Genomic DNA, 20,459 nt, shown 5'->3' on the forward strand with positions numbered 1-20,459 from the left:
CGTCAAGACCGTTAAATAAAAAACGTCTCTTGAGTTCGTCTACTCTTTGGGTTGAACTGTTTATCCAAGCTATGACTTCTCTAATCTTACTAATACACTCGTCGAAATGCCCAAACCCGGCTTTCACTATAAGGTTTATGATATGGGTATCACATCTTTGGTGTAAAAGAGAGTCTTGATTGTGTATCTTAAGTCGTAAGCTCTAACCATTGGTTGTTTGTGGCATTATCAATAGTTATGGAAATGATTCTCTTACGTATGTTCCACTCTTCTATAGCATCTAGAAGGATTCCTAATATAGCATATGTGGTGTGATTACCCTCTATTCTCTTAAAGGCTATGATCCGCTTGTTTAAATTCCAAGTCTCATCTATGTTATGAACTACAACACTCATATAGTTCATTTTGGCGTTTCCCGACCAAATATTAGACGTCAGCGCTACACTAAACCTAGCAGATATGAAGCAAGCTCTAAGTGTCTGATTTTCGTCTACTTTTATCATAATTTCTTTACGTAGAGTTTTTCTTTTAATCAATTGAAATGTCAAAAACTAAATAATGCACAAATCTACCAAAACCTTCACTTTCTACACTCCTTCAATTGAGTAGTATTGTCGGCTTCGATTAGCTTACCACATTTGCTGCATAGACCAATTTTTCCTACGTCATCGTGGATCTCCAGGAAGTATTTCCACATTTCAAAACATGATTTTCTTGTTTGTTGAGCTTGTGGGTTTTCTTGGTCTTCGGGATTTGGTGGATCTTGATGTGGAGGAGGCTGAGGTGGTGGAAGAGGTGACTCGTGCTGAGGTGGTGGATGAGGTGATTGGTGTTGAAATCTACCAAGTTGTTCTTATATAACGGGTAAGACTCTACGTGTGGATGTTGTTGTGAGCTACAGGGTTGCTCATGAGAAGGTGGTGGATGTTGTTGTGAGCTAGAAGGTTGGTCGTGAGAAGGTGGTGGATGTTGTTGTGAAAAATATTGTGGCAAAAAAGGGGATACCGGGGCTAATTGGTATAATTCTAGAGAGATTCTTGGAGGTCAATATGTAAAAGTTGGATCGGGGACGGGTTGATATTCGGTGTTTTCGTAATTAGAAAATTGAGAAATGTTAACCAATTTTGCGAAAATTGACGTGGTGCAGAGGGTTGTTGAGCTTCTTCGTGTTGCTCCTCTTGTTGTTGTGGTTGTGACGGTGTGAGAGTGCGACTAGAACTTCGACACGAATCTTGGTGAGATGACGACTCGCCAGACATTATATAATATAAATTAAAACTATACAATATAAATTATACTTGTAATAGAAAATTTAAACCATATAAATTAAACTTATTGTAGAAAATTTAAACTATATAATATAAATTATACTTCTAATATAAAGTGTATAGAATACAAAGTGTATAGAATGTTTGTAGAATATAAATTATACTTATAGAAAATCTAAACCATATAATATAATACTATATATTATAAACTATATTAAAACTTAATTATATAAATTAAAATTATATGATACTTATAAACTATATAAATTATACTTATATAATATAAAGTGTATAAAATGTTTGTAGAGAGTATTTTAGTTTGTGGAGATATGAGATTTGAAAATGTTGGTTGTGAAAAATGAAAAAAATTGGTGTGTATTTATAATGTAAAATGACAGTGGGGTTATAGTGCAAAAACACGGACATGTTTCAAACACAAACGGTAAAAAACGGACACATGTTCGTCTACTTTTTTTTTCTTCATAATTTCTTTACGCAGAGTTTTTCTTTTAATCAATTGAATGCCAAGAACTAAATTGAATGCCAAGAACTAAATAATGCACAAATCTACCAAAGCCTTTACTTTCTACGTGAGAAAATGATGGGTTGGTAGAAATTATGTATCTAACAAGTTCTTTTCTAAATTCAACGAGATCGTTGGTAATTACCTGAGATGAAGAAGATCCGGCCTTGATGCACATCTTGTAGTGGTGGCGCGACGAGGAAATCCCTTAAGTAGTATTGTCGGCTTTGATGAGCTTACCACATTTGCTGCATAAACCATTATTTTCCTACGTCATCGTGGATCCCCAGGAAGTATTTCCACATTTCAAAACATGATTTTCTTGTTTTTTTGTTGTTGTTGAGCTTGTGGGTTTTCTTGGTCTTCGGGATTTGGTGGATCTTGATGTGGAGGAGACTGAAGAGGAGGCTGAGGAGGTGGAAGATGAGATGGATGAGGTGATTGGTGTTGAAATCTACCAAGTTGTTCTTATATAACGGGTAAGACTCTACGTGTGGATGTTGTTGTGAGCTAGAAGGTTGGTCATGAGAAGGTGGTGGATGTTGTTGTGAGATAGAAGGTTGGTCGTGAGAAGGTGGTGGATGTTGTTGTGAAAAATATTGTGGCAAAAAGGGGATACCGGGGCTAATTGGTATAATTCTAGAGAGATTCTTGGAGGTCAATATGTAAAAGTTGGATCGGGGACGGGTTGATATTCGGTGTTTTCGTAATTAGGAAATTGAGAAATGTTAACCAATTTTGCGAAAATTGACGTGGTGCAGAGGGTTGTTGAGCTTCTTCGTGTTGCTCCTCTTGTTGTTGTGGTTGTGACGGTGTGAGAGTGCGACTGGAACTTCGACACGAATCTTGGTGAGATGACGACTCGCCAGACATTATATAATATAAATTAAAACTATACAATATAAATTATACTTGTAATAGAAAATTTAAACCATATAAATTAAACTTATTGTAGAAAATTTAAACTATATAATATAAATTATACTTCTAATATAAAGTGTATAGAATACAAAGTGTATAGAATGTTTGTAGAATATAAATTATACTTATAGAAAATCTAAACCATATAATATAATACTATATATTATAAACTATATTAAAACTTAATTATATAAATTAAAATTATATGATACTTATAAACTATATAAATTATACTTATATAATATAAAGTGTATAAAATGTTTGTAGAGAGTATTTTAGTTTGTGGAGATATGAGATTTGAAAATGTTGGTTGTGAAAAATGAAAAAAATTGGTGTGTATTTATAATGTAAAATGACAGTGGGGTTATAGTGCAAAAACACGGACATGTTTCAAACACAAACGGTAAAAAACGGACACATGTTCGTCTACTTTTTTTTTCTTCATAATTTCTTTACGCAGAGTTTTTCTTTTAATCAATTGAATGCCAAGAACTAAATTGAATGCCAAGAACTAAATAATGCACAAATCTACCAAAGCCTTTACTTTCTACGTGAGAAAATGATGGGTTGGTAGAAATTATGTATCTAACAAGTTCTTTTCTAAATTCAACGAGATCGTTGGTAATTACCTGAGATGAAGAAGATCCGGCCTTGATGCACATCTTGTAGTGGTGGCGCGACGAGGAAATCCCTTAAGTAGTATTGTCGGCTTTGATGAGCTTACCACATTTGCTGCATAAACCATTATTTTCCTACGTCATCGTGGATCCCCAGGAAGTATTTCCACATTTCAAAACATGATTTTCTTGTTTTTTTGTTGTTGTTGAGCTTGTGGGTTTTCTTGGTCTTCGGGATTTGGTGGATCTTGATGTGGAGGAGACTGAAGAGGAGGCTGAGGAGGTGGAAGATGAGATGGATGAGGTGATTGGTGTTGAAATCTACCAAGTTGTTCTTATATAACGGGTAAGACTCTACGTGTGGATGTTGTTGTGAGCTAGAAGGTTGGTCATGAGAAGGTGGTGGATGTTGTTGTGAGATAGAAGGTTGGTCGTGAGAAGGTGGTGGATGTTGTTGTGAAAAATATTGTGGCAAAAAGGGGATACCGGGGCTAATTGGTATAATTCTAGAGAGATTCTTGGAGGTCAATATGTAAAAGTTGGATCGGGGACGGGTTGATATTCGGTGTTTTCGTAATTAGGAAATTGAGAAATGTTAACCAATTTTGCGAAAATTGACGTGGTGCAGAGGGTTGTTGAGCTTCTTCGTGTTGCTCCTCTTGTTGTTGTGGTTGTGACGGTGTGAGAGTGCGACTGGAACTTCGACACGAATCTTGGTGAGATGACGACTCGCCAGACATTATATAATATAAATTAAAACTATACAATATAAATTATACTTGTAATAGAAAATTTAAACCATATAAATTAAACTTATTGTAGAAAATTTAAACTATATAATATAAATTATACTTCTAATATAAAGTGTATAGAATACAAAGTGTATAGAATGTTTGTAGAATATAAATTATACTTATAGAAAATCTAAACCATATAATATAATACTATATATTATAAACTATATTAAAACTTAATTATATAAATTAAAATTATATGATACTTATAAACTATATAAATTATACTTATATAATATAAAGTGTATAAAATGTTTGTAGAGAGTATTTTAGTTTGTGGAGATATGAGATTTGAAAATGTTGGTTGTGAAAAATGAAAAAAATTGGTGTGTATTTATAATGTAAAATGACAGTGGGGTTATAGTGCAAAAACACGGACATGTTTCAAACACAAACGGTAAAAAACGGACACATGTTCGTCTACTTTTTTTTTCTTCATAATTTCTTTACGCAGAGTTTTTCTTTTAATCAATTGAATGCCAAGAACTAAATTGAATGCCAAGAACTAAATAATGCACAAATCTACCAAAGCCTTTACTTTCTACGTGAGAAAATGATGGGTTGGTAGAAATTATGTATCTAACAAGTTCTTTTCTAAATTCAACGAGATCGTTGGTAATTACCTGAGATGAAGAAGATCCGGCCTTGATGCACATCTTGTAGTGGTGGCGCGACGAGGAAATCCCTTAAGTAGTATTGTCGGCTTTGATGAGCTTACCACATTTGCTGCATAAACCATTATTTTCCTACGTCATCGTGGATCCCCAGGAAGTATTTCCACATTTCAAAACATGATTTTCTTGTTTTTTTGTTGTTGTTGAGCTTGTGGGTTTTCTTGGTCTTCGGGATTTGGTGGATCTTGATGTGGAGGAGACTGAAGAGGAGGCTGAGGAGGTGGAAGATGAGATGGATGAGGTGATTGGTGTTGAAATCTACCAAGTTGTTCTTATATAACGGGTAAGACTCTACGTGTGGATGTTGTTGTGAGCTAGAAGGTTGGTCATGAGAAGGTGGTGGATGTTGTTGTGAGATAGAAGGTTGGTCGTGAGAAGGTGGTGGATGTTGTTGTGAAAAATATTGTGGCAAAAAGGGGATACCGGGGCTAATTGGTATAATTCTAGAGAGATTCTTGGAGGTCAATATGTAAAAGTTGGATCGGGGACGGGTTGATATTCGGTGTTTTCGTAATTAGGAAATTGAGAAATGTTAACCAATTTTGCGAAAATTGACGTGGTGCAGAGGGTTGTTGAGCTTCTTCGTGTTGCTCCTCTTGTTGTTGTGGTTGTGACGGTGTGAGAGTGCGACTGGAACTTCGACACGAATCTTGGTGAGATGACGACTCGCCAGACATTATATAATATAAATTAAAACTATACAATATAAATTATACTTGTAATAGAAAATTTAAACCATATAAATTAAACTTATTGTAGAAAATTTAAACTATATAATATAAATTATACTTCTAATATAAAGTGTATAGAATACAAAGTGTATAGAATGTTTGTAGAATATAAATTATACTTATAGAAAATCTAAACCATATAATATAATACTATATATTATAAACTATATTAAAACTTAATTATATAAATTAAAATTATATGATACTTATAAACTATATAAATTATACTTATATAATATAAAGTGTATAAAATGTTTGTAGAGAGTATTTTAGTTTGTGGAGATATGAGATTTGAAAATGTTGGTTGTGAAAAATGAAAAAAATTGGTGTGTATTTATAATGTAAAATGACAGTGGGGTTATAGTGCAAAAACACGGACATGTTTCAAACACAAACGGTAAAAAACGGACACATGTTCGTCTACTTTTTTTTTCTTCATAATTTCTTTACGCAGAGTTTTTCTTTTAATCAATTGAATGCCAAGAACTAAATTGAATGCCAAGAACTAAATAATGCACAAATCTACCAAAGCCTTTACTTTCTACGTGAGAAAATGATGGGTTGGTAGAAATTATGTATCTAACAAGTTCTTTTCTAAATTCAACGAGATCGTTGGTAATTACCTGAGATGAAGAAGATCCGGCCTTGATGCACATCTTGTAGTGGTGGCGCGACGAGGAAATCCCTTAAGTAGTATTGTCGGCTTTGATGAGCTTACCACATTTGCTGCATAAACCATTATTTTCCTACGTCATCGTGGATCCCCAGGAAGTATTTCCACATTTCAAAACATGATTTTCTTGTTTTTTTGTTGTTGTTGAGCTTGTGGGTTTTCTTGGTCTTCGGGATTTGGTGGATCTTGATGTGGAGGAGACTGAAGAGGAGGCTGAGGAGGTGGAAGATGAGATGGATGAGGTGATTGGTGTTGAAATCTACCAAGTTGTTCTTATATAACGGGTAAGACTCTACGTGTGGATGTTGTTGTGAGCTAGAAGGTTGGTCATGAGAAGGTGGTGGATGTTGTTGTGAGATAGAAGGTTGGTCGTGAGAAGGTGGTGGATGTTGTTGTGAAAAATATTGTGGCAAAAAGGGGATACCGGGGCTAATTGGTATAATTCTAGAGAGATTCTTGGAGGTCAATATGTAAAAGTTGGATCGGGGACGGGTTGATATTCGGTGTTTTCGTAATTAGGAAATTGAGAAATGTTAACCAATTTTGCGAAAATTGACGTGGTGCAGAGGGTTGTTGAGCTTCTTCGTGTTGCTCCTCTTGTTGTTGTGGTTGTGACGGTGTGAGAGTGCGACTGGAACTTCGACACGAATCTTGGTGAGATGACGACTCGCCAGACATTATATAATATAAATTAAAACTATACAATATAAATTATACTTGTAATAGAAAATTTAAACCATATAAATTAAACTTATTGTAGAAAATTTAAACTATATAATATAAATTATACTTCTAATATAAAGTGTATAGAATACAAAGTGTATAGAATGTTTGTAGAATATAAATTATACTTATAGAAAATCTAAACCATATAATATAATACTATATATGATAAACTATATTAAAACTTAATTATATAAATTAAAATTATATGATACTTATAAACTATATAAATTATACTTATATAATATAAAGTGTATAAAATGTTTGTAGAGAGTATTTTAGTTTGTGGAGATATGAGATTTGAAAATGTTGGTTGTGAAAAATGAAAAAAATTGGTGTGTATTTATAATGTAAAATGACAGTGGGGTTATAGTGCAAAAACACGGACATGTTTCAAACACAAACGGTAAAAAACGGACACATTTTCGTCTACTTTTTTTTTTCTTCATAATTTCTTTACGCATAGTTTTTCTTTTAATCAATTGAATGCCAAGAACTAAATTGAATGCCAAGAACTAAATAATGCACAAATCTACCAAAGCCTTTACTTTCTACGTGAGAAAATGATGGGTTGGTAGAAATTATGTATCTAACAAGTTCTTTTCTAAATTCAACGGGATCGTTGGTAATTACCTGAGATGAAGAAGATCCGGCCTTGATGCACATCTTGTAGTGGTGGCGCGACGAGGAAATCCCTTAAGTAGTATTGTCGGCTTTGATGAGCTTACCACATTTGCTGCATAGACCATTTTTTCCTAGGTCATCGTGGATCTCCAGGAAGTATTTCCACATTTCAAAACATGGTTTTCTTGTTTTTTTTGGTTGTTGAGCTTGTAGGTTTTCTTGGTCTTCTAGATTTGGTGGATCTTGATGTGGAGGAGACTGAAGAGGAGGCTGAGGAGGTGGAAGATGAGATGGATGTGGTTATTGGTGTTGAAATCTACCTAGTTTTTCTTATATAACGGGTAAGACTCTACGTGCGGATGTTGTTGTGAGCTAGAAGGTTGGTCATGAGAAGGTGGTGGATGTTGTTGTGAGCTAGAAGGTTGGTCGTGAGAAGGTGGTGGATGTTGTTGTGAAAAATATTGTGGCAAAACAGGGGATACCGGGGCTAATTGGTATAATTCTAGAGAGATTCTTGGAGGTCAATATGTAAAAGTTGGATCGGGGACGGGTTGATATTCGGTGTTTTCGTAATTAGAAAATTGAGAAATGTTAACCAATTTTGCGAAAATTGACGTGGTGCAGAGGGTTGTTGAGCTTCTTCGTGTTGCTCCTCTTGTTGTTGTGGTTGTGACGGTGTGAGAGTGCGACTGGAACTTCGACACGAATCTTGGTGAGATGACGACTCGCCAGACATTATATAATATAAATTAAAACTATACAATATAAATTATACTTGTAATAGAAAATTTAAACCATATAAATTAAACTTATTGTAGAAAATTTAAACTATATAATATAAATTATACTTCTAATATAAAGTGTATAGAATACAAAGTGTATAGAATGTTTGTAGAATATAAATTATACTTATAGAAAATCTAAACCATATAATATAATACTATATATGATAAACTATATTAAAACTTAATTATATAAATTAAAATTATATGATACTTATAAACTATATAAATTATACTTATATAATATAAAGTGTATAAAATGTTTGTAGAGAGTATTTTAGTTTGTGGAGATATGAGATTTGAAAATGTTGGTTGTGAAAAATGAAAAAAATTGGTGTGTATTTATAATGTAAAATGACAGTGGGGTTATAGTGCAAAAACACGGACATGTTTCAAACACAAACGGTAAAAAACGGACACATTTTCGTCTACTTTTTTTTTTCTTCATAATTTCTTTACGCATAGTTTTTCTTTTAATCAATTGAATGCCAAGAACTAAATTGAATGCCAAGAACTAAATAATGCACAAATCTACCAAAGCCTTTACTTTCTACGTGAGAAAATGATGGGTTGGTAGAAATTATGTATCTAACAAGTTCTTTTCTAAATTCAACGGGATCGTTGGTAATTACCTGAGATGAAGAAGATCCGGCCTTGATGCACATCTTGTAGTGGTGGCGCGACGAGGAAATCCCTTAAGTAGTATTGTCGGCTTTGATGAGCTTACCACATTTGCTGCATAGACCATTTTTTCCTAGGTCATCGTGGATCTCCAGGAAGTATTTCCACATTTCAAAACATGGTTTTCTTGTTTTTTTTGGTTGTTGAGCTTGTAGGTTTTCTTGGTCTTCTAGATTTGGTGGATCTTGATGTGGAGGAGACTGAAGAGGAGGCTGAGGAGGTGGAAGATGAGATGGATGTGGTTATTGGTGTTGAAATCTACCTAGTTTTTCTTATATAACGGGTAAGACTCTACGTGCGGATGTTGTTGTGAGCTAGAAGGTTGGTCATGAGAAGGTGGTGGATGTTGTTGTGAGCTAGAAGGTTGGTCGTGAGAAGGTGGTGGATGTTGTTGTGAAAAATATTGTGGCAAAACAGGGGATACCGGGGCTAATTGGTATAATTCTAGAGAGATTCTTGGAGGTCAATATGTAAAAGTTGGATCGGGGACGGGTTGATATTCGGTGTTTTCGTAATTAGAAAATTGAGAAATGTTAACCAATTTTGCGAAAATTGACGTGGTGCAGAGGGTTGTTGAGCTTCTTCGTGTTGCTCCTCTTGTTGTTGTGGTTGTGACGGTGTGAGAGTGCGACTAGAACTTCGAAACGAATCTTGGTGAGATGACGACTCGCCAGACATTATATAATATAAATTAAAACTATACAATATAAATTATACTTGTAATAGAAAATTTAAACCATATAAATTAAACTTATTGTAGAAAATTTAAACTATATAATATAAATTATACTTCTAATATAAAGTGTATAGAATACAAAGTGTATAGAATGTTTGTAGAATATAAATTATACTTATAGAAAATCTAAACCATATAATATAATACTATATATTATAAACTATATTAAAACTTAATTATATAAATTAAAATTATATGATACTTATAAACTATATAAATTATACTTATATAATATAAAGTGTATAAAATGTTTGTAGAGAGTATTTTAGTTTGTGGAGATATGAGATTTGAAAATGTTGGTTGTGAAAAATGAAAAAAATTGGTGTGTATTTATAATGTAAAATGACAGTGGGGTTATAGTGCAAAAACACGGACATGTTTCAAACACAAACGGTAAAAAACGGACACATTTTCGTCTACTTTTTTTTTCTTCATAATTTCTTTACGCATAGTTTTTCTTTTAATCAATTGAATGCCAAGAACTAAATTGAATGCCAAGAACTAAATAATGCACAAATCTACCAAAGCCTTTACTTTCTACGTGAGAAAATGATGGGTTGGTAGAAATTATGTATCTAACAAGTTCTTTTCTAAATTCAACGGGATCGTTGGTAATTACCTGAGATGAAGAAGATCCGGCCTTGATGCACATCTTGTAGTGGTGGCGCGACGAGGAAATCCCTTAAGTAGTATTGTCGGCTTTGATGAGCTTACCACATTTACTGCATAGACCGTTTTTTCCTACGTCATCGTGGATCTCCAGGAAGTATTTCCACATTTCAAAACATATGGTTTTCTTGTTTTTTTTGGTTGCTGAGCTTGTGGGTTTTCTTGGTCTTCTGGATTTGGTGGATCTTGATGTGGAGGAGGCTGAGGAGGTGGAAGAGGTGATGGATGAGGTGATTGGTGTTGAAATCTACCAAGTTGTTCTTATATTCCGGGTAAGACTGTTCGTGTGGATGTTGTTGTGAGCTAGAAGGTTGGTCATGAGAAGGTGGTGAATGTTGTTGTGAGCTAGAAGGTTGGTCGTGAGAAGGTGGTGGATGTTGTTGTGAAAAATATTGTGGCAAAAAGGGGATACCGGGGCTAATTGGTATAATTCTAGAGAGATTCTTGGAGGTCAATATGTAAAAGTTGGATCGGAGACGGGTTGTTATTCGGTGTTTTCGTAATTAGGAAATTGAGAAATGTTAATCAATTTTGCGGAAATTGACGTGGTGGAGAGGGTTGTTGAGCTTCTTCGTGTTGCTCCTCTTGTTGTTGTGGTTGTGGCGGTGTGAGAGTGTGATTAGAATTTCGAGTGATTCACGTTAACCTCGTCGAGAATCTTGGTGAGACGACGACTCGCCAGATATTATATAGTATAAATTAAAACTATATAATATAAATTATACTTATAATAGAAAATTTAAACTATATAAATTAAACTTATAGTAGAAAATTTAAACTATATAATATAAAATATACTTCTAATATAAAGTGTATAGAATGTTTGTAGAATATAAATTATACTTATAGAAAATCTAAACCATATAATATAATACTATATATAAAGTAAAATTACTTATAAACTATATAAATTATACTTATATAATATAAAATGTATAAAATGTTTGTAGAGAGTATTGTAGTTTGTGGAGATATGAGATTTGAGAATGTTGGTTGTGAAAAATGAAAGAAATTGGTGTGTATTTATAGTGTAAAATGACAGTGGGTTTATAGTGTAAAAACACGGACATGTTTCAAGCACAAACAGTAAAAAAACGGACACATTTTTTCAGCCTTTGGATTGGCCAACGAATACATTTATGAAGGCTGAGATTAAAAGTTTTAAAAAAGCTTTGTTTCAGCATTAATTGAGTCAGACTTCTTTAAAGCAACAGTTGGAAACAATAAAAAAAAATACATTGTCCTCTTCCGCAAGCCTCATTGTCGCTTCTGACGCGTGTCTGAACGCAGTCTGTCATTTCCGCAGGCACGAAAATCGACAATTCCGCGAGGCTCATATTTGCAAACAGAAATTTTCCTTCCGTGTACTTCCGTACCGAATGCCAGGATGACCAATGGCTTTGACAAAAAAAGTCATTTTTGTCGAAATACGATGATTGATCGGAAAATTTTCAAATGTGTTATCCATCATTCAGAAGTCCTCAAAATAAAAAATAAACATGATCACTAGTGGTACCTAATTTTTAAACCTTGTTTTAGAAGAAAATTCATGTAGTCTTAAAAAAAAAAAAAAAAAAAAACTTGGTATGTGGATGGAATTGAAATTTTATGGCCTCATCTAGTCTTATTTTAGATATTCAAGAAGATAAATTGAAAACATGTGATACCTTGTAGCTATTATTATGAAAAACCGAGACAACATCTCTTATTCGAAACTATGTATGTCAGTCACATAGGGTTGAGAGTGTTGCACATCCCGGGATTTCTGACGCACCAGAGCGGCTGAATCGGCTCGGCCCCGACCCCTCTCCCGACCATCCTTCCCCGCCACTCGCTGAGCCTATCGGTGGCACCGGCGGACCTCTTTTTCCCGTCCTCGTCCCGGTTCCCCGACCAGAGCGACTCGGCCAGAGCCGAGGCTCGCGGCCACACCCTCGAGTCGACCACCGTCCCGTCGGCTTGCTCGGACCACAGCGCCGCCTCCGCGCCCAGCACGAGCCCCGACTCGTGGCGGGTCAGCCCGCGGAGGATGTCGTGGTTGTAGATCGTCTGCCACGTCTTGAACGGCCCGCACCACGACCCGCCGTTGTTGTCCGTGATGTCCGTTTCGTCCTCGTCGTAGATGGGGTTGTTACCCGTGAACGAGCCGTGACCGCAGTCGAGGTAGTAAAAATCGGAGGACGAGACGATCACGCGGTACCCCATTGATGTTAGGAGCTTCGTGTTTTTTTGCCCGTTGATCCACGTCTGCATGATCGTGGTTTCCCTGTCACGGAAAAAAAAGTTTAAAATCTCGTTAGTTTTTTACTTATTTATTTATTTACTGTTCCCTGTCTGACCCTACTACATTTGAGAGCTTAAAACACTAGCAATTGCTAGGTGGGTACCCAGGTGTTGGTGAGAATCGAATTCAAGTCTGATATGACTTCTCAAGACTGGCTTTTTGTTCTTCAAAAAAAAAAAAAAAAAAAAAAAAAAAAAGACTATGGCTTTTTGCATTTGATCATCTTAGACCGAATCCTAAAGATTCTGATGAATACCCGTTTGAGCCTAATAAGCACTTAGACCGAATCCTAATGATTCTGACGAATACCCATTTAAGCCTAGTAAGCTCTGATCACATCAGTTGAAGCCCAAGGAGATTTTTTTGGAAAACAAACCTTTTTTTTTATAAATTAAAAAAAAAATTATGACGGGTTTGTTATCATGGATTCCATTTCAAAACCAATTGGTAATATGCCTTCTCAAGACTGTGGCTCTTTGCGTTTACTCATTTTTTTCTCGCATCTTAATGAACAAATACTTATTTAAGCTTAATAGCCTCTGATCCGGCTGATATATAACAAAAAAAAAAGAAGAAAATGTTAATGATAAAAAAAAAAAAAACGTTTTGAAAACCAAGCGATGGATATAATACTTGTGGACTGTTACGAGTTAGCCTCTGAAACAAAATGAGGCTTTCTTAATAGTAAAGTTTTTCATCAGATTCTTAATATCAATGTGGTTGGGCCAGACCTGACTCTAATATTATGGGTTCCATTTCAAAACCAACTGACAATTAGATTTAGTAACTCATGACCTTTATAAACTCTCGTTAAGTTCACTTCTCTTATCTATGCACAATTATATCCTAACACACCCACAAATACGAAATTCAAGTGCATAAATTACCTCGGAAGACTTTCTGGCGCGACGCGGATGAGTTCATCTAGCAAAACATCTTCCCAGTAGACGGCGGTTTTGTTGAGCGAGGCGATGTAAGGTTGCGTCTCGTTGACGAAGATCTCGAGGAGCTCGCTCAGAGTCCCGTTGGCGGAGAGGTGCGCTGCGACGGCGGGGTCGGATTTCCAACAGTTCGGGACGACCTCGTCGGCGCCGGCGTGGAAGAACGGCTCGGGAAAGAGGGCGGCCACGTCAGCGATGACGTTTCTGAGGACTTTGTACGTTTTCGGGTTGAGTGGGTTGAGCTGCCCCGTCCCGGGCTCCGAGGCATAACGGTCCGCCCACGTTGCCCCGGGCCCGCCACGCCAGAATTTGTTGGCACATGTCACAATCTCGGGGTACGCCTCTGCCCATGATCCCGTGTGGGCTGCACAATTTAAAAAAAAAAAAACTTACACATTTACATGTAAATAGCCACAAATTTGACGTATTTACACATTTTTATTTTCTTTTTTATTGTTGCAGTTAAGCTTTTTGAACGTGTAAATAATGACTTCTATGACTATTTACCAAAAACTTACTAAAAATTAGCTAACTAGCAAACCAACTATCTAATGGACCATTTTTTAATACATATGGTTATATTATTTTACTGTAAGAATAAACAGTTTTATTCAGAATTTTTTTATTTTTATTTTTTTGCAAGAGGCTTTTACTCTTACTCTGTACAAGAAGTGACATTTTAGTCCTTAATTTTACTTATTTATCAATGTTAGTCTTTTTTTAGACAGAAAGGTATATCAAATAAAGGTATAACGGACCATGAGAGTATAGCTGAGTAGTGTTTTTTTTTTTTTTTTTTATAATTTTCAATTAGACCTTTTTTAGCCCAAAATGACATGGTTTTTCATATTTGCCCCGCAAGAATATGTTTCTTACACAAAAAATTATATTCTCTCTCTCGAGTTAAATTTCTGGCTCCACCACTAACACTAACACTGTAATAAGTAGTAATTTTTTTTCTTTAGAAATGGATTTACCTGGCGAATCGATTTCGGGCATAACTCTAACACCGTGATCCAAGCCGAACTGGACGACCCTCTTGACGTCCTCGGGAGAGTACTCCATGTGGGCCCCGTAAGAGCCTTTGGCGGCGAGCTCGGGCTCGGAAGGAAGAGCCAAAGGAAATGAATGGGAATCGGTTATGTGCCAATGAAAGACGTTGAGCTTGTTCATCCCCATCGCCCCGATCGTCCTAAGCAAGTCCTCGACCGGGTAGAAATTCCTCGACGTGTCCAAAAGGAGTCCCCGGTGAGCGAAAATCGGGGCGTCGGAGACGTGGGCCCCGGACGCCACCTGGACGGTGGGCCCGCGGGCCCACACGAGCTGCGAGAACGTGTCGAGCCCGCGAATCGCGCCCCATGGAGTGCGGGCCGTCAGGCGGGCCGGGCCCGCCTCGGGGATGGTGAGATTGTATGACTCGTCTGTGCCGTGGGATAGCGGAGCATCGAGCTCGTGAACTATCACAATTAGTATCTGAAAAATAAAAAAAATGTATGCTATTTATATACGAGTTTTTGTTCGAAGAATATGTTCGGACCGGTTTAGAGTCTCTAGTTTTGTTCTTCTTTTGTCTAGAGAGTATTATTTTGCTGCAACTTTCAGTCATTGAATAGGTCCTTATTGTCATGTTTATTTATGACTTGGCAAAGAAGAAACTAAAAATATAAGAACATGAATTCCATGACGACATACTTCTCTCGTCCTCGAGCTCGACATTGGTCGAATCGGATTGCGAAGATTTAATCAATCAAAAAACTTTGGCGGCCCATTTGGAATAGAACAGAACTCGATTTTGTTCGATTCCGGTCCCAAGACGGTACCAAATTCTGCTCCGACACTGTTCATAGAATATGGAATTTTGGTACCTTCCAGTACTATTCACATATATATATATATATATATATATATATATATATATTTTCGATTTTAGAGTGTATTTTAACTTTATTTTTTCTATTCACGAGTTTAAATGGATTATATGACTAAACCCTCTTAGACAATTATACAAATTTACCACTTAAAGTAACTAATTAATAAAATGACCATAGCTGAATGTATTTACTAAAATAGCCAAAATATAATCATAAAAAAAATATTTGACATCGTCTTTATTTTATTTTATTTTATTTTTACAATAATTTACTCCTTTCAAATAATTTAATCACATGATAAAAATTATGGAAATTTGATATTTGTATGATTTTAGAATTTTTTTCACTCCACTAATTTTATAAAAATCTAATCCTATTATTTTGACTACCTAGACGACTAGACCTACTACAAAAAAATAAAAAATAATGAAACACTAAAACTAAAGTCAATTGAGTGAAAGTAATATAAAAAAAAACCTTGAGTGGTGGGGCAGAGGCGTTTAGTGGGGCGGCAGATGAGGGAGAGACGATTGGACGGTGGCGCTCGGTCCGAACGAAACTCCGGCAGCGTGCGGCGGCGGCGGTGAGGTGACGGTGGTGGGGGATCACGACGGAGAAGCCGCCGGAGATTCGCCGGGCTCCGGGATTGGGCCACCGGAACGTTCTGGGCATCGGCCACACATTTATTGGATACACAGCTGAGTCTATTGGAGAGATGCTGAGAGAGATTGTCAAGATCAAGAGAACAGTGATTACGAGTCTATTCATTTTTGTTGTTGACTGAGGCTATGAGAGACTATAAAGGTTTTTTATTTTTTATTTCCTATTCTATTTTATTTTTGAAAGCCATTTTAAGGCTTTATTTATTGGGAAAATAACACATTTATACCCTGTGTTTTAGTGAAATATCGAGTTTAACCTTCAGTTTTCAAAAATGTCGAGTTCATACCCTAAGTTTAACTAAAATGACGAAATTATACCATCTGTTTAACTAAAATGACGAAATTATACCCTGAAATGAATAACAGCGTCACAAAACCCCATTTCATTGATATTAACTCTTACATAAGAAAAACCAAATCAAATCTAAATCAGTGCCCTAACTTCCAAATTCTCAATTTTGAAATAAAAATAACCTTAAATTGAAATTAAATAATAAAACTCATACCTCCTAAGAAATGACTTCATTCCGTGTTCGAATTGTAACTCTAAATCCTGGATACTCTGTTCGAATATGCGATTTTGATGACTATCAACTATCGATGTTTACCCATTTGCCTCTTTCTGTGTTCTTCACGATTAAGAGACTGTTGTTTATTTTTTAGTTTTTAAATAAATTACATATATGGCGCGAATGAATAAAGATAATTGGTGTTTATATATAAATATTATAGTCAACGTCAATGAAAAGTCAATAAAAAGAATATTCGTGACACTGTTGTCTATTTCAGGGTATAATTTCGTCAGTTTAGTTAAACATAGGGTGTAATTTCGTCATTTTAGCTAAACAGAAGGTATGAACTCGACATTTTTGAAAACCGAGGGTTAAACTCGACATTTCACTAAAACGCAGGTTATAAATGTGTTATTTTCCCTTATTTCTTTACATATGAATCTACGATTCATCACTTTTTGAGTTTCTTTCTTTTGTTATTGGGTTTGGAATATTTTCATTTGCCTTTGCCGTTTGTTTCTTATTTTATTTTATTTGGGTTTATTTTTGTCAAGATTTGTAAGCGGCCGCCCTATATACACATAAACTTATATTTTGTTTTTTTTTTCTTAAGGGCTTCCCATAGATTTTTTAGTGCCGTTAAGGCAGTATCATATCAGAAGGAATTTTGTATCTCATTATTTTACATATGTAATGGATTCATTCATAAAACGAACAATTCAAATGAGGATACATTGATCCACCCACTCCTAATCCCATCAATAGTGGCATTAGTAGCGACGTATAAAAGCGCATATAAGGAGTTGACAATTATCGGATTCTGATGAGTTGGAACCAAATAAGCACATAGCTAATCGAATTCGTAAACGGCTATTTAACAAGCAGAGCTACACTAGATGGGCATTTTCAGTCGTCGAGACCAAAACATCCATACAATAGAGACCAAAACAAAAAACGACACCCAAACGCCAAGAGAAATGACAAAAATCCATCCACTCAAAGAAGACACAAGCACAAAGTCCGCTCCGCAGGCCAAAATCAACCTCGCTCGGCGGTCTCAAAGCAACCCCGCTCCGCGGGCTCAAGTCCACCCCACAGGCTCAAACCCGCACCGCCAAGGGAAATCCGAACCGCCGGGCCGAATTCGTGGGGCCCACATGAACACCAACTTCAAAGGTCAAGACATGCTATAAATACCTCTTCAAACAACATTTGGGGAGAATTTTTTCAAACATAGAAAAACCATGCCAAAACTCTCCCTAAAAGCCAGAAGCCGCCCAGACAAGAGCAAGATCCACATCGACGATCAGACTCCACACGCTCTCCCTTTTTACCATCATTTTTTGTGTCCCACCCCATGTAATCCCCGTTAAGGGAAAATTTTTGTAATCCACCCAGTGGAAAGACTTTTATCAATGAAAAACGATCCATTTTGTTGCCTCTAACACGAATTTAGGTCCCGTGGCTCTGAAAATCCCGACCCCCGTGGTTTAGGGTCGCTCGATCCCCGTGATCGTGTTGCTTGAGGCCCATTTGAGTCCGAAAATCATGACCCCCTTGGTTTATGGTTGCTCAATCCTCGTGATCATGTCGCTTAAGGCCCCCGTTGCTCTGAAAATCTCGACTCAGTGGTTTAGGGTGATGTTGTCGCTTAAGGCCTCCGTGGCTCCAAAAATCTCGATCCCCGTGGTTTAGGGTCACTTGACACCCGTGATCGAGTCGCTTAAGGCCTCTGTCGCTCCAAAAATCCCGCCTCCGTGATTTAAGGTCGCTCGATAATAGTGATCGAGTCGCTTAAGGTCTACATGGCTCCGAAAATCTTGACTCTCGTGGTTTAGGGTCGCTTGATTCCCGTGATCAAGTCACTTAAGACCCTCGTGACTCCAAAAATCTCGACCCCCATGGTTTAGGATCCTCGTGATCGAGTCGCTTAAGGTCCCGTTGCTCCGAAAATCCAAATTCTCGTGGTTTAGGGTCTCTCGATTCTCGTGATCGAGTCGCTTAAGGTCCCCGTGACTCTGACAATTCTGACCCCCGTGGTTTAGTGTTACTTGTTCCCCCCTGATCGAGTCGCTTAAGCCCCCCATGGCTTCAAAAGTCTCGACTCCCATGGTTTAGGATCGCTCGATCCCCGTGATCGAGTCGCTTTGAAAATCCCGACCCACGTGGTTTAGGGTCGTTCGATCTCCGTGATCGAGTCACTTAAGGCTTTCGTGGCTTCAAAAATCCCGACCCCGTGGTTTAGGGTAGCTCGATCTCCGTGATCGAGTCGCTTAAAGCCCCAGTGGCTCTGAAAATCCCGACCCCTGTGGTTTAGGGTCGCTCGATCCCGGTGATTTAGTTGCTTAAGGCTCATGTGACTTCCAAAATCCCGACCCCTGTGGTTTAGGGTCGCTCGATCCCCGTGATCGAGTCGCTTAAAGCCCCTATGGCTCTGAAAATATCGACCCCCGTGGTTTAGGATTGCTCAATCCCCGTGATCGAGTTGCTTAAGGCTCCCGTGGCTTCGAAAATCCCGACCCCATGGTTTAGGGTCGCTTGATCCTCGTGATCGAGTTCCTTAAGGCTCTTGGCTTCGAAGATCCCGACCCCCATGGTTTAGGGTCGCTCGATCCCCGTGATCGAGTTGCTTAAGGCTTCCATGGCTCCGAAAATCCCGACTCCCGTGGTTTTGGGTTGCTCAATCCCCATGATCGAGTCACTTAAGGCCTCCGGGGCTTTATAAATCTCGATCACCGTGGTCCGAGCGAGCACGGCCCTAAAGAGTCACTTTAAGACACACGCACGTCAAGTCGCAGATTGTTCTGGGGGTTAATATTATGTCAATATTTGTCGTGTATGGGAAAACGAGCTCAATTTAAGACCGCCTTGCGGGCTCAATTCAATGCCGCCCCACGGGCTCAATTCTAGACCACCCCGCTCTGCGGGCTCAAAGCAAGACCGTCGCACGGGCTCAATTCATGGCCGCCCCGTGGGCTCAATGCAAGGCCGCCTTGTGGGCTCAACTCAAGGCCATGTTTCCTTTGACCTGGTCTCGAGGAAGCGGTTGAAGGGTTGTGCTTTGAACGGTCTGCGTTGTCCGGGTCTTCAGGAAAACGGTTGAAGAGTTTGTTGAGTGAGCTGACCTTTGTCGATGTGAGCTCGCGGATGTGAGACCTAACTGACCTTTATCAAGGTGAGTTCGATCAATTGGGTGCTCTAGAACATCGAGCTGACCATATGTGATGTCCAACTCGATTCTTTTTGCGGGTTAGTTAACTAGACCTGGGCTAAATTAATTATAATTTTGGCCCAAACAAGTACGTATTAATAGAGGACGAAGTCCAACATCAACAAAAATCATTATTGTTGACCCAAAAGCTAGATTGACAATAATAAAAGTTTGCAAAAAAGAAATAAAGAGAAAAAAAAAATTATACAAATAAAAATACTTCGGATTCAACATCGATCAGATTCACCAAAATCTTAGAGAATAAATCTACACTCCACTACTTTGTGAGTTTTTTTTTTCTTTTGTTGTTATTGGGTTTGGTCTCTTTTCATTTGACTTGCCATTAGTTTCTCATTTTATTTTATTTTATTTGGGCGGATTTTTTGTCTAGATTTGTAAGCGGCCTATGTGTACATAAACTTGCGTAGAATTTTTTTTTTTCTTTTCTATTTTTAAAGGGCTTCCCATAGATTTTTATTGCCATTGAGGTAGTATCATAGCAGAAGGAATTGTGTGTCATTATTTTATATATGTATATAGTAAATTCAGTCATAAATCAAAG

The 20,459-nt window shown here is 37.2% G+C and overlaps 1 protein-coding gene across 1 annotated transcript; it reads right to left on the reverse strand.

Annotated features, from left to right (window-relative positions):
- Window positions 1-12,006: 12,006 nt before the first annotated feature.
- HEXO2 (beta-hexosaminidase 2) lies at window positions 12,007-16,342 on the reverse strand. The gene is made up of 4 exons (XM_089616054.1): window positions 15,990-16,342; window positions 14,619-15,114; window positions 13,588-14,005; window positions 12,007-12,682 (listed from the first exon to the last, which is right to left on the reverse strand). Exons 1-4 carry the CDS (start codon window positions 16,278-16,280, stop codon window positions 12,145-12,147), a joined length of 1,743 nt encoding a protein of 580 aa, XP_089472180.1. The 5' UTR covers window positions 16,281-16,342; the 3' UTR covers window positions 12,007-12,144.
- Between the last annotated feature and the right edge of the window lie 4,117 nt (window positions 16,343-20,459).

The sequence above is a fragment of the Urtica dioica genome, chromosome 5 (genome assembly GCF_054948205.1).
Source record: "Urtica dioica subsp. dioica isolate 48M chromosome 5, U.dioica_male_clone48M_v1_H2, whole genome shotgun sequence".
Lineage (NCBI taxonomy): Eukaryota > Viridiplantae > Streptophyta > Magnoliopsida > Rosales > Urticaceae > Urtica > Urtica dioica.